Source organism: Mercenaria mercenaria, chromosome 19 (genome assembly GCF_021730395.1).
Source record: "Mercenaria mercenaria strain notata chromosome 19, MADL_Memer_1, whole genome shotgun sequence".
Lineage (NCBI taxonomy): Eukaryota > Metazoa > Mollusca > Bivalvia > Venerida > Veneridae > Mercenaria > Mercenaria mercenaria.
In genome coordinates, this window is record NC_069379.1 from 23,287,222 (window position 1) to 23,302,992 (window position 15,771).

General features: G+C 33.6%; 1 protein-coding gene and 1 long non-coding RNA gene across 2 annotated transcripts in view; one reads left to right on the forward strand and one right to left on the reverse strand.

Moving 5' to 3' along the window:
- LOC123542921 (leucine-rich melanocyte differentiation-associated protein-like) overlaps positions 1-15,771 on the forward strand; it is a 50,958-nt gene that overhangs the window by 20,174 nt on the left and 15,013 nt on the right. Inside the window, exons 3-4 of the mRNA XM_045328968.2 lie at positions 5,807-5,946; positions 6,855-6,975. Of these exons, the coding sequence (XP_045184903.2) occupies positions 5,807-5,946; positions 6,855-6,975 (261 nt within the window). The remainder of the gene's footprint in view (positions 1-5,806; positions 5,947-6,854; positions 6,976-15,771) is intronic.
- LOC123551951 (uncharacterized) lies at positions 505-4,310 on the reverse strand. The gene is made up of 3 exons (XR_008368564.1): positions 3,487-4,310; positions 1,923-2,032; positions 505-1,347 (listed from the first exon to the last, which is right to left on the reverse strand). It is a non-coding gene; the product is annotated as an uncharacterized LOC123551951 (long non-coding RNA).

The following is a 15,771-nucleotide window of genomic DNA, read 5'->3' on the forward strand; positions in this document are numbered from 1 at the left end:
TCACAATAAACAGCATCGTATGTTTACTGGTTAGTTTTTGTGTACAAACAAGGAAGATAAAACTAATCAGTTGGCTCCCCCCCCCCCACCCCAGTTATGATCTCCCCTATTTTTAGCTTACCTGAACCAAATTTCAAGGTGAGCTTTTAGTATAGGTGGATGGTACGGCATCCATCATGTACAACTTTCACAAACATTTTCTCCTCTGTAACAACTGGACAGAATTACACCAGACTTAGTCCGAAGCATTGTGGGAAGGTCCTCTCCCAAATTTATTCATATGGTTCTGCTTGATCCCTTTTTGGGGCAACTTGAGTTAAAAATAGAAATACTTCTACACAATTTCTGCTCATAAACCACTTTATAGATCTTCATTCCCCTTAGATTGTGGCATCATTGTACCCAAACCAAAATCGCAAGCTTATTTTTTAGCTTGCGGCAAGCTTGTTGCAAGCTTGCAGATGAAGCTTGCCGCAAGCTCAGAATTGGAACCTCGCAAGATAATTTCATTTTGCAAGCTTGCGCAAGCTTATGCGCATGAACCTTGCTGCAAGCTTAGAATTGGAACCTTGTTGCAAGCTTGCGCAAGCTTGCAGGCCCTTGTATTTGATTTCAATTTGCAAGCTTGCTGTAAGCTTGTGCAAGCTTGCCGTAAGCTTGCGCAAGCTTGCAGAAATTGAAAGTTCCTAAAAAAAAATCCTGCAATTAGGTCTGCATATGAAAGAGCATTAAAAGAAAATTAAAACACAATAACAGACAAGTAAAAATATACCCTTAATTTACAAAAAAATTCAAAATCTAAGAACTGACTATCATTTTTGACTGATACGTATTTATGGACAGACAGAAAAGTGATCACAAATCTAAATGTAAGGTCACTCAATAAAAATGAAACAATAAATGTAAATCAACCTTTTATTTTGATTGTTCTTAAATCAGTCAGCATTTAAACTAATTTAGAACAATAACGGTATTATTACATCTTTAAATAACTATGTTTTTCAATGCCAAAAGTCTATAATATAACAAAAATGCTTAAGAATTTTGAACTAGGTGATGTATAATAGTACAAACAATAGTGTTAAAATGTTAGTTCCACTCTTATTGTAGTATATCAATGTTTTCCACTGATAGCCATAACATTTTTTATTAAATAATTTTCGCAATTACATCTTCAGTACAGTTACTGTACTTAGTAAAATATGTCATTATTTCATCAACTTCATGTCACTGCTGATCCAGAAATTTTCTGTTAGTGTTTGCCACCACCAATGTAGATTGCCACAGTTTTTACTAACCACCACAAAGCCATCATTTGCCACCATGCATTTGCTTCACTGCTATGACCTGTTGAAATAATGAATCAATAGATATTAAACCATTCAAGCAGTTTCTTTATTAGTATTGTCCATAGTTCATAGTTTCAAAATAAAATTAATACCTTACATGGTATTCAAAGTAGTGCATCTTTATGATACAGTCAACACTGCAGATTTAAGCAAGTAATAACATTACTTGTTGCATTTTCACGAAGCTTTATTTCTCAATTTGATAAGGTTCCAGTGAAGGCAGACAGATATTTTCAATGTTTTGGGTTAGTGATTAATAGGTTGGACTTATGCATTGCTCTTATTGTACAAATAGTAACAAGTTTGATTTCTACCAGTTACTGCACAGACATCCCAAGTTGTGTTGACTGCCAAGTGATTACTTAATTTGGTACTTTTTAACCATTATATATAATAAAATTGGTCTGGACTTGATACAAGGGGGATAACTATAAAACCTGCTATGGGTCCTGCTGGAAATCGGTTGATACATTCAGTCATGTTTGGGGAAAATTTTCAGTTGAACTAGAATTATGGTAGTGTGTGTACAGTATATTACCATAGTAATATATATTATAATGCCAGTATACTTACATGTCTTTGAACTGTTGGATGGAATCTTTGAACACAATACATTGGATCACTAAACATGTCTCAATTCATTCATGTGTGCTGATACTTTATATACACATATGATGCTATACCTGAAAAATAGATTTAATTTAACACTTAGATGTCCATAATTTTTTTGTTTGTTTATTATTGGGTATATGTCAATGATCTAAAATTGAAACTGTACATTGTGATGAATAATGAGGCCAAAAAATGTCTCTGATGCATTCCTCAGTTGACAGTAATGTTTATACTTTTTTCCTTTGCTTCATAGTAGTTGGAGAAGTTATTTATATATTATGTAATTTAGCATGTAACAGTATGTAAAAGGTGTTATACAAGTATAAATAACTGCTCATTAGACAAATTTTGCATAAGATTATGTCAAACAATTTTTAAATTTTGCCACACATTTAAAATTTCAAATTATGAATAATATATGCATTATTCACTGCACCTCGTAATAAAAAAAAGTTACTTGAAGGTAAATATTCTGTAAGACTCATCTGTTAATAGGGAAAACCTACAAATCTTTACATTTTAACCTTGAACATAGAAATTTTATTTACTTGTATATTCCAGTTTATTTTGTTGAAATGGGTAAATATCACACAAAGACTATCATAAGTAGGTGGACTAGACTAGACTAGCCGCAAGACTGATAATAAAGAACTTACAAGTCACAAAATCAAAAAAAAATGTGATATTTTAAAATTTATGTTATTGTGACAAATGCCAGTCTAATTTACAGGTTTTAATATTATCATATGATATTGGACCTTAGATATAGACTGGCTATATTCACAATTTTAAAAATAAAAATTCTAAAAAGATATAATAGTCTTGGACTTAAGACGTGCAATTCCCATTATTAAAGATGCTACTACTTTTTTTTGAAAATTTGAAAATCATATTAATATTGAAAAGAATTAGACTAAGTGATAAATGTAGTTAAAGATATAAGAATTAACAAAAGAAGAAGTATAAAAGTACCTATAAATAACAAAAAACTGCTTAATATGTGTATTCTTGCTAAATTTTCGATATAAATTATCTATAATGTTCAGCTGTTTCAATAAAGGGTATAATTATCTATAATAATAACTTAATTATCCATAAACATTTCTTTCTGTTAAAAAATAATTTTCATATAATAACTGGTTAAAAACATTGATTTAAACCAAATATTCCCTGAATATACTGTGTAATATTGTAGTCAGCAGACTGGTAGCATTGTTTACTCAGCAGTGCCACCTGTGGAGATAACTCTACTGGCCTTATTTTTTTTTTTTTTGCTCCATTTGATATTTTTATTTGAAAAGAATATCCAATTTTCCTTCTAATAAATAAAATGCATGATAAATTAGAAATTGCAGCTGCATAATAGTTGCAGTGGAACAAAATGACATGAAGTAAAAATCATTTGTTGCATTACTCAGTGAAAACTAAACCACCTGCTTCCTGTTAGAATCCATTGTTCTAGTTTTGACATTGTTAAAGGTAATCTAGATTACTGTTTGAAAATAGATAAATTTTATGAACTCACCTGGTGCATTCTGTTAATTGTTGTTAACTTCCAAGATGAAATAAGCTGCACATAGTAAAATATTTAGGGAAACACTCTCCCAAATGTTTACTCTATTCTGCTCTCTGTCAAAGAACTTCCTGTGTAGATTTGAAATTTTGATATTCTTGGGCAAATGTGCCATTTACAGTCAGCTAATGAAGGTATTGATACATCTATGATGTTAAAATATTTTTGTACTAGAGGAAGATTTTATTCCATTCAATCACATACTCACAAATTTTGAAGATTACTCTGATATAAAACAGAAAAAGCTATGGATTACTTTTTGTGGTACATGTACAGCCCCCAGAAGTAGTTCACTGACTATTTTCATTGGTTGATCTCTTGTTACTAGCTTCTAAATATAAAGCATGCCAGATCTTATCAGTCTGCATCAGATAATCTCCTGTAGTGAGACAAGCAATATATACATACACTGCAGTAGATTAATAGACCCAAATGATTTATCACTTATCTAGGAATCCCTTTGCCAGGTAACTATTAATGAATTGGTGAAGAGAATTGTACTATTTCATGCAATTACTGTTGCTGCTGTTGTTTTCTAGGAGAATAAAAAGCATGATATGTCAATAAATTTTAACAGTTTAAAACTTCAAGGATGTGATTTTCCCTTTTTGTAGCTGATTTCCTCTTTCTGGACAGAAAAATTTGAGAGAAAAAAAAGTTGTCAGATTATAATAACTAATCCCATCCTCTAAAAATGGCAGCTTTGCTACTGAGTAAAAGTTAAGAGAATATCACTTGTATATCATATATTATTCCATATGACTTATATACTTACATGTACACTTGTACAGATTTCTCTGTATGATCAATTCAGACATTCCCAACATAAAATGTATAAAAAAAAGTGTTAAAAGATCTTTTTTTGTCATATTTTATTGTCTTATTTATATTGTGCATGCTACAGACAAATTTATAGTTTTGGTATTTAGTGTGACATGCCCTTATATAGACATATATAGAAAAAATAAATGTTTTCCTGATTTTTAGATTCTTTGTTTCATGTCATTTAATTTGAATACCAATATGTTAGAATAAAAATCAGTCATCATCAGATAATGATTTTTATAAATATTTTCCATGTTTTCGACTTAGAATTTTTTACTGCTTCCCACCTTACAACTGGCATGAAATTTTCTAAGTCCAGCGTTAATAGAAAAAGCTTGCGCAAGCTTGCAACTAAAAAAGCTTGCGCAAGCTTGCAAAACTATCGCAAGCTTGCAGAATTCTGTATGTAAATACACGCAAGCTTGCGTAAGCTTTCTGCAAGCTTGCAATAGTGATGATCAGCCTGTACAAGCTTGTCACAAGCTTGCCGCAAGCTTGCAGCAAGCATACATTTTGGTTTGGGTAAGCTACTGTCCTAATTTTGATCATATTGGGCCACACTGCCCCTTTTGGGACCGCAAGTGCTAAAGATAGAAATACCTTTAAATGACTTCTCCGATGAACCGCTTGATTGATCATTGTCAAAATGCGCCTTCAGCATTATTATAAAGTCTTCTCCCAAGTTTGTTCTAGTGGGGATAATTGACCCCTTTTGCATCATTATGAGGTCTTCTAAAATTTGTGGAAATGAGCTCAGCCCTTTTAGCTGTTGCTAGAGCTAAGAGTATAAATATCTATAAACAATTCTTCTCATGAACTGCTTGATGGGTCTTCATCAAATTTATCCAGTAGCATCATTATAAGGTCCTCTTCTTGGAATGCTGTGCCTTTTTTACAGGTAGCCACAACGAAAAGTAGAAAAAAAAACATTTAAATGACTTCTTGTCATGAACTGATTGGTAGGAGGTTGTCAATTGAAACTTGCTCTGTGGCAACATTGTAAGATCCTCTCCCAAATTTTTCCAAATTGTGGCACTTTGCAAGTAACACAGGTGTTACCATTCATGATTCATTGCTTCATACATATATTTAAGGTCAAACAGTCAAGGTCAGATGAGCTATTTTGGGCCACTATAGCCCTCTTCTTTAATCAAGCAGTTAGAGGAGGTATGAGTCACCTTTAAAATTGTGCCATGGCCACAAAGTGTGCATCTTTTCACTCTTCCGTTTAAATGAAACAGTATAGGACATTACATGTGATTTTACTAAATTAAATTTCTAGTTACATCCTTTCCTTAATATTGAATTTAGTTATTACATTCATGATTGTTACTATTGTAAGCTTCAAAGGAAAGATAATAAATGATTGGATAAAGAAACCAGAAAATATGTATATTTGTTCATTTTGATATAGTTTTACATGTATGTCTTCCTAAACATAGCATAATGATCTTAGATTTCTTATTGAGTATCAAAGTCTGAAGTCTTTAGTGTTGGACCACAATTTTGTGACTTCACATGTGAAAATTGCAGACATGCCAAGCTTACATACATTATGGGTCAACCACAACAGAATAGATAATTTAAGTGAGTTCAATTACGTTAATATATACTGAACAGAACAGCTAACACGTCTTTTGTTATTTTGCCCATATCTTAAAATTACTGAATGTATATTTATATACTTTGAAATGAAGCATACATGTAGCTCAACATATTTATTGCGCAAACAGAATGAAGACCTTTGATTATTTTTGTTGATAAACATGCTTTTCACAACTCACAACAGAATGAAGACCTTTGATTATTTTTGTTGATAAACATGCTTTTCACAACTCACAACAGAATGAAGACCTTTGATTATTTTTGTTGATAAACATGCTTTTCACAACAGAATGAAGACCTTTGATTATTTTTGTTGATAAACATGCTTTTCACAACTCACAACAGAATGAAGACCTTTGATTATTTTTGTTGATAAACATGCTTTTCACAACAGAATGAAGACCTTTGATTATTTTTGTTGATAAACATGCTTTTCACAACAGAATGAAGACCTTTGATTATTTTTGTTGATAAACATGCTTTTCACAACAGAATGAAGACCTTTGATTATTTTTGTTGATAAACATGCTTTTCACAACAGAATGAAGACCTTTGATTATATTTGTTGATAAACATGCTTTTCACAACAGAATGAAGACCTTTGATTATTTTTGTTGATAAACATGCTTTTCACAACAGAATGAAGACCTTTGATTATTTTTGTTGATAAACATGCTTTTCACAACAGAAATACATTTAAGACAGATGACATCTGGCTATAATCGTTGTCTTAAAGAAAACTTAGTAAAGTCTGAAACTGTAGCTAGCAGACCTAACTAGTTAGAATCAAAGTTGGATGGTTAAGGTTCTTTTATAGGTGAGCATCTCAGGCCCATTTGGAGCTCTTGTATATAAAATTGTTGATTTCAATATTCTATGTGTATTAACAGGTGTGTTTATTTCAACTCTGGCAAAGAAATGTCCTAATTTGAAGTATTTGTCTATGATGAACAATAAGGCAGCACCAAGTTACTTCAACAATGGCACTTTTCAACAATATATAGACTACAGGTAAGTCATTATTTTATCAATGGTATATTTCATCAGTATTATGATCTACATGTTTGACAGGCTATAGTTACTTATAGTTAATACATTTTAAAAGTATCTTGACTCAAAGCAGGTCAGCTTAAAATTACTTCAGCAGTAGTACATGTCATCAGGGTAAGTATAGACTACAGGTAGTTAGGTCAGCCCCAGGTAACAATGATACTTTTGAAAAGTTAAAGACCCACCATGACTTAGTAACCTACTTTTTCCTCCCGCATGAACTTCATGCAAATCATTCTGATAATACTGGTATAATACATGTATAGCTATTCTACAAGATTACAGGTAGACAATTTAGGCCCTCCCTGAATTAAGTGTTTTCACAACTTCATCTGCAAACTTATTCAGTCATTCTTTTTTCAGTATAGTTTTATAAACATAGAACAATAACTATCTTACACTGTAGAAACAAAGTGTGGTCTAAACTCACCTTAATATATCAAGAACTGTGCATACTTCTACATTAACTTAACAATATATTTAGACATTAAACACATTGTATTGTCACTGTCAGTTTGTAACTACATGTAGATACTTGTTATTTCTAGTTCTCTTCATGCAAAGCATGTATAATTACCACCGTGGAAATACAAAAGAATACAGTTATTTTGTGGCCCATCTTTAATGGACTACAAGTAGGTCAGCCCAAGGTAAATTTAGGAATGATACATTTGAACAGTAAATGAACTACAAGAAGGTTTGCCCCAGGTAACTTCAGCAGTGATACATTTAAGTGGTTAATGAATTACAAGTAGGTCAGCCCCAGGTAACTACAGCAATAATACATTTCAGTGGTTAATGAATTACAAGTAGGTCAGCCCCAGGTAACTACAGCAATGATACATTTCAGTGGTTAATGAATTACAAGTAGGTCAGCCCCAGGTAACTACAGCAATGATACATTTCAGTGGTTAATGAATTACAAGTAGGTCAGCCCCAGGTAACTACAGCAATGATACATTTCAGTGATTAATGAATTACAAGTAGGTCAGCCCCAGGTAACTTCAGCAATGATACATTTCAGTGGTTAATGAATTACAAGTAGGTCAGCCCCAGGTAACTACAACAATAGTACATTTCAATGCTTAATGAATTACAAGTAGGTTTGTCCCTGGTATTTTCAATAGTGATACATTTCAGTGGTTAATGAATTACAGCAATGATACATTTCAGTGGTTATTGAATTACAAGTAGGTCAGCCCCAGGTAACTTCAGCAATGATACATTTCAATCAATGGTTAATTAATAACAAAGAAGGTCAGCCCCAGGTAACTTCAGCAATGATACATTTCAATGGTTAATGAATCACAAGTAGGTCAGCCCCAGGTAACTACAGCAATGATACATTTCAATGGTTAATGAATTACAAGTAGGTCAGCCCCAGGTAACTTCAGCAATGATACATTTCAGTGGTTAATGAATTACAAGTAGGTCAGCCCCAGGTAACTACAGCAGTGATACATTTCATTGGTTAATGAATTACAAGTAGGCCAGCCCCAGGTAACTTCAGCAGTGATACATTTCAGTGGTTAATGAATTACAAGTAGGTCAGCACCAGGTAACTACAGCAATTATACATTTCAGTGGTTAATGAATTACAAGTAGGTCAGCCCCAGGTAACTACAGCAATGATACATTTCAATGGTTAATGAATTACAAGTAGGTCAGCCCCAGGTAACTACAGCAATGATACATTTCAATGGTTAATGAATTACAAGTAGGTCAGCCCCAGGTAACTACAGCAATGATACATTTCAGTGGTTAATGAATTACAAGTAGGTCAGCCCCAGGTAACTACAGCAATGATACATTTCAGTGGTTAATGAATTACAAGTAGGTCAGCCACAGGTAACTACAGCAATGATACATTTTAGTGGTTAATGAATTACAAGTAGGTCAGCGCCAGGTAACTACAGCAATGATACATTTCAGTGATTAATGAATTACAAGTAGGACAGCCCCAGGTAACTACAGCAATGATACATTTCAGTGGTTAATGAATTACAAGTAGGTCAGCCCCAGGTTACTACAGCAATGATACATTTCAGTGATTAATGAATTACAAGTAGGTCAGCCCCAGGTAACTTCAGCAATGATACATTTCAATGGTTAATGAATTACAGCAATGATACATTTCAGTGGTTAATGAATTACAAGTAGGTCAGCCCCAGGTAACTACAGCAATGATATATTTCAATGGTTAATGAATTACAGCAATGATACATTTCAGTGGTTAATGAATTACAAGTAAGTCAGCCCCAGGTAACTACAGCAATGATACATTTCAGTGGTTAATGAATTACAAGTAGGTCAGCCCCAGGTAACTACAGCAATGATACATTTAAGTGGTTAATGAATTACAAGTAGGTAAGCCCCAGGTAACTACAGCAATGATACATTTCAGTGATTAATGAATTACAAGTAGGTCAGCCCCAGGTAACTACAGCAATGATACATTTCAATGGTTAATAAGCTACAAGAAGGTTTGCCACAGGTAACTTCAGCAATGATACATTTCAATGGTTAATGAATTACAAGAAGGTCAGCCCCAGGTAACTACAGCAATGATACATTTCAGTGGTTAATAAACTACAAAAAGGTTTGCCCCAGGTAACTTCAGCAGTGATACATTTCAGTGGTTAATGAATTACAAGTAGGTCAGCACCAGGTAACTACAGCAATGATACATTTTAGTATACCTAGAATTTTCAAAATTGTGACTTGCGTAGGCATTCTCTGAAGATGGACGACTACCATGTTAAACGTTATCTACTAGGTGTCGCAAGAAAGACTTGCCCGGTAGTCACGCTTGAGAGGCCCTTTATAATTAAATAAACGAGGTCAAAGGTCATTCGGTGCATATTTTCATGTGTGTCACATAAAATACCTTGTATCTTGGTCATTTCTTGGTGTAGAATAACAACAGTGGTATCAAAATGAAGCTAGGGCTTTGTACATTTATTTACAAATACTTATTCAAAAATTTTCTCATTTACATACTTATGAATATTCATGAAAACTTAAAAAAATGGGCAGATAATTCATTGAAAATGTTATTTTCAAATAATACAAAGATCAAATCTTCACTATTTGTGTTTATAAATGGACAAAAATTAGCAATATCACATTTGAAACATTACTTTATATAAATATATATCTGTTTTTTAGCATTATTTATTGTTTGCAGGGGTAAATACTGTCAAAAGTGGGTGGGGTAAATTAATCATTAAAAAAAAAACAAATGTTAAAAAACTGACAATATTTACATTTCTCAAATATAAAACATATTTTGAGATAGTAAGATAGTTTGATTTTGGAATAATGTTCTTCATAAATATTAATTAAGAGTTTTCAGCTCATTTGCATACTCATGAATATTAACTGAAATGTATCAAATATGCATTTAAAACATTCATTTAGTACACATATATCTGTTCTGAACCATTGATAAGAATCTTATTAGTTTTATAAATGTCCAAGTAAAGCTTGTAAATATTCCATGCATTAAGAATATATATAATTAGTATTTAACACTTGTACGAATACTGCACAACGTAGTTAACACAGTTCAATCTTGCTCATAGTCTTTTCTCTATACACAATACCATAGGACATTGTTATAAAAATGTCTCAACTTTATTGTACTTGTTGCCTTGTACATTTCTAAAGTTGGTATATAAATAGCCTCGCATGCACTTTCAAACATGCAAACCTGGTTGGATCGGTAGCATTTGCACATTGAACTGCCACATTTCGTCTTGCAATCCACATTAGTATATGATAAGTTACTTTGGGTATTATAGGAATACAGTCATACATGTCACCCGTGGTATCCTTTGTATGCATGCAAACTTAGATCCATTATTTTACGCAATCGATAAAAAGTTGTGAAGCGTAATTAGTATATGTATAACTGGCATATAGGTATAGCTATGATGGTCTGTCTGTATACACAGGATACACATGTTGTCATAGGAAGTGTGTCAGGATAACCCAGATACCCAAAATGTCCTGCATCTATACCTAAGGTAACGATAGTTGCCTCTTTTTATGTCACGGCCACTCAAACTGTATCTGTATGTATGGCTAACCTGACCTGTATGTATATCCATATTACCCAGAGTGACCTGTCTACCTTGGATACATTGCCGGTCTTTCTGTATATCAAGGATATCCATATTGGCATACATATATAGCCCAGATAGCCTGTATGTATACAATGGACGCCACGAGAAGCCTGTTTGTACACCTAGGATACCCATAGTTTTTCGGCGACGCCGTCTAAATTCGTTTTCGTTACCTATGCCACGTGACTTCAGTTTGCAAATCAAACTACTTGATAACGCATTATAGATAATTTATCAAAATGGAAGATTTATGCAACACTCTGTCTGATTGGACGAGAGTGTCAATTTCTTTTACTCTGGTGATTGTGCTACGCTGAGTGAAATGTAGACAAAGCGTTAATCCTAAACGACGCTGTTCACAGTTTTAAAGCTAACTTTGGCTCAGTATATTTAGCAAGAATATTGATATATCTCAAAATGATAAGTAAGTTTAATAAATATGATAAAAACCTGTTCAAATACCAACTTATATCAAATTAAAGAAAGAGCTGAATACGGTCTGCGTATCACATGAATAAGGGTGTGATAAGAGTCTTTCAATTAGAGAAGTGCTTTTTAAAAGATTTTCCTTGTTACAATTGTCGTCTGTATATGAAAAGGTTTCTTGCTTTTGTGACTTATTCAGATTGCATATTAAAATGAGTACTTGTTTGCTTTGATATATTTGTTATAAATTATTTAACTGATTTATCATATATGAATATTTTTCTTTAGTATGGTATGCAAATATTGAACTCAGTTGAAATCTGTTTTATTATATATATGCTATATAATGACTGAATCTCGTTACTCTGAAATAAAGGTATGCTGCATGCAGTTTATCTATGTGATATCACTACGGTTAAACTTTGCTTATGAAAAAGAAATATTGAAATAATTACAATTGTATGTTTTGCTTGACCTTCACTTTTTTATAGGTGTCACGTCATTGTCCAAAGATTCATGAATAGCAAATATGCATTTGTTAAAGCGGGATCAGTTGGCCTATTTTAGAAATAGATAAAAATAATAAATAAAAACTCCTTTAATTGTTTTTTTCTCATGTATTCTAGTCAAACTTGATTTGTAGCATCTTTATTAGGCCCGCAGCCAACTTTGTTCAGCTGGGACATTTAACCCCTTTTAGGGGCTGCTAGAGCTAAAACTAGAAATGCCTTTATACAGCGTCTCATGAACAGCTTGGTGGATCTTTGTCATACTTGGTCTGGAGCATCATTATAAGGTCCTCTTCCAAATTTATTTATATAGAAACTTGCGCCCTTTTAGGGACCACTATAGCTAAAGGTAGATATGCCTTTCTTCGCATTAACCACTAAAATGTAATGGATTTTTACCAAACTCGATGTGTAACAATATCGTAAGGTCTCCTGCTATTTTGTTACAAATGGGGATAGGGTTCAATTTAGCTAAAAAATAAACACGTTTAATGACCTCTTCTCATGAACCGCTTCATGAATCTTCATCAAACTACTGCTGTAATTATTCGTCTAAGGATAAACGAAACAAAATTGCAACCCTACAAAACCTTTGCGAAAAATTAAAAGAGAACCATTTAAATTGTTAAAGTGCGGTGTTTAGTTTTGCAATTTGAAAAATGTTAGATGAAAGATTAATGTTAGATGAAAAATTCATAAACTTCTTTCCTTATTACAATTCGCCGACCATCATTTTTAAAGATATTTCTTGTTGTATATATAACCAGGAAGACATATATACCCAGTATACCCAGAGTGGTCTTTATGTATAGCAAGTTTACAAATAGCAGTACCAAGGATCCAATAGTGGCCTGTATTTATAGCCAAGAAGACCTGACAGTATATCAAGGATACCCAGATAGAACTGCCTTTATACCTAGGGTACACCGGTGGCATGTATTTATACCCAGGATATTCATTGTGGTGACATTTAGTAAACGCTCAGAATTTTGTGTATATTACCCAGGATACTCAAGGTGGCCTACCTAGGATGCACTCAGGTGACCTGTCTATACACCAAGCATATACTGGTCTAGTGTATAGCAACGATGGTCTGCCTGTAGACCCAGTTTTTTTTTACCCAGAAAGGCTTATTATGTAAAACCGGGATATCCATAACGGCCAATATATATGGCCACGATGACATGTTTGTATATCCAGGCTACACAGAGTGGCATGGCTGTATACCGTGGATAGGTAACCTGTCTGTATACCAATGCAATCCAAAGTGACCTAAATGTATAGCCGTGATGGCATTTCTATATACCCAAGATACCCAGAAAGCCCGCCCGCTTAGCTCAGTAGGTAAGAGCGTTGGTCTACGGATCTCGGGGTCGCGAGTTCGATCCTCGGGCGGGGCGTATGTTCTCCGTGACTATTTGATAAACGACATTGTGTCTGAAATCATTAGTCCTCCACCTCTGATTAATCATGTGGGGAAGTTGGTAGTTACTTGCGGAGAACAGGTTTGTACTGGTTCAGAATCCAGGAATACTGGTTAGGTTAACTGCCCGCCGTTACATGACTGAAATACTGTTGAAAAACGGCGTTAAACCCAAAACAAACAAACAAACAAGATACCCAGAATGGTGTATATGTAAATCGAAGATACCCTTAGTAGCCTTTATATACAACTGTAAAGCCAGGATGCCATGCCTGTATACCCAGAATACCAAGAGTTGCAAGGAAACTCGGTTGGCCCTTCTGTATGTCCAGAATACCCAGAATTGCCTGTCTGTGTATTCAGTATACCAGTATTTGTCAGTATGTATACATTTGTAGCCAATATGACCTGTCTGTATGCACAGGATACCGAGACATGACCTGTATTTAAAGCCAAGGTACCCAAAGTGGATTGTATGTATAGCCAGGGTGGCTATACTTGTATGCACAAAACACACAGAGTGAATGATTGTATAAATAAGATACTCATATTGGAATGTACATGTATAATATACCAAGGATAACTTTCCTGTATAACTAGGACACCCATTTTATCTGTCTCTGTATCAAGGCTACCTATTGTTGTCTATATGTATAGCCAGGTTTTCCCTAGATGTCTGTATGCTTAGCAAGTACGGCCAGTCTGTATACACAGGATACCAAGAGTGGCATGTCTGTATACCCTGGATACCTATAGTGGCATCAATATTAGGCTCGGATGGCGTGTCTGTAAACAAAAGATACCAACAATTTCCTGACTATATATCACTTATACACAGTTTGCCTGTCTGTATCCTAAGAATATCCATAGTTGCATGTATGAAAAGCCAAGTTTGCCTGCCGATATGCCAAAGATATACATATTTGCCTTCTCTATACGACTAGTTACATTTAGTGCCCAGTCGTTATACCAAGTATACTTTTGATACCAATTTAGGCTATCCTGTCTGTACACCCAATGTATGTTTTAGATAGTATATTGTTTAATTATCCATCAAAATGCTGCAAAACCTTACATAAAACCTTCTGTACATTCTCCAATATATTGGAAAAACTGAACATACTGACTTCTTGACGGCCATTGTGAAAAGTGGCTGTCTTATTGGTTGTCTGAGATGGTGTCAACCTGATTTAAAATAGTAATGTTTTTCAATCACAATACTGTGCTTAACTACATGAAACAACTATGTAAACTCTATAATGTATGCAAAGAAACCTTAACATATTGACATTTGGCAGCCATTTTGAAAAATGAGCGCCATTTTGGTTATCTGAGGTTGCCTACATGGCGTATGGTCTTATTATAAATTGTATTTATCAATCTTAATATTGCAATAAATTACATTAAAACTTATGTAAATACTTATATATATGCATACGTTTGAACATACTTACCTTCGATGGTTGTTTTGGTCGCCATTTTGAAAAAATGGCAGCCATATTGGCTGTGTGAGATAGATTCACAGTTTGAAATAGCTGGCAGATAATTACCTAATACAAAACAATTGCCTTGCTTTTGTGAAAACAACTACACAATTATTCTAAAGATAACTTAATGTCAAGAATCAACCACACTTCTAGCAGTCAACCACATATGTGGTGATATAAGCAGTTCGTTATCAAAATGAGATCCACATATATTTGTTACCTTGTTTTTCAAATTGAAATTATATAATAACAAAAAATATGTGTACAGCTGTACATACATGCAATTTTTATCGTATTTTTCGATTTTGTCGCTTTAATAAATATTAGTTAATATGCAAATGAGCTAATTGCATGTAGTGATTTTAATTTCATAGTTAAATAATTGGCTTCAATCAATACATTTTTGCTCATATTCATCCAAAATGACGAGATATGATGCATATAGTGAATTAGTAAAAACTCTAATGACCTTTGACCTAATTCTTGACTTAATTTGACCTTAAATGTGACTACAGGCAACATATGAACTACTTATATCATATACTCACATATAACACATAACACTTTCATCTTCACGAAATGCCTACTTGGGTGTTTTCCAGCCACATATATGAAAATAATTGGTAAACTATTTCAGTGGTTAATGAATTACAAGTAGGTCAGCCCCAGGTAACTTCAGCAGTGATACAATTTAAATGTTAATGAATTACAAGTAGGTCAGACCCAGGTAACTCAGCACATGAACACAATGATACATTTCATGGTTAATGAATCACAGGTAGGTC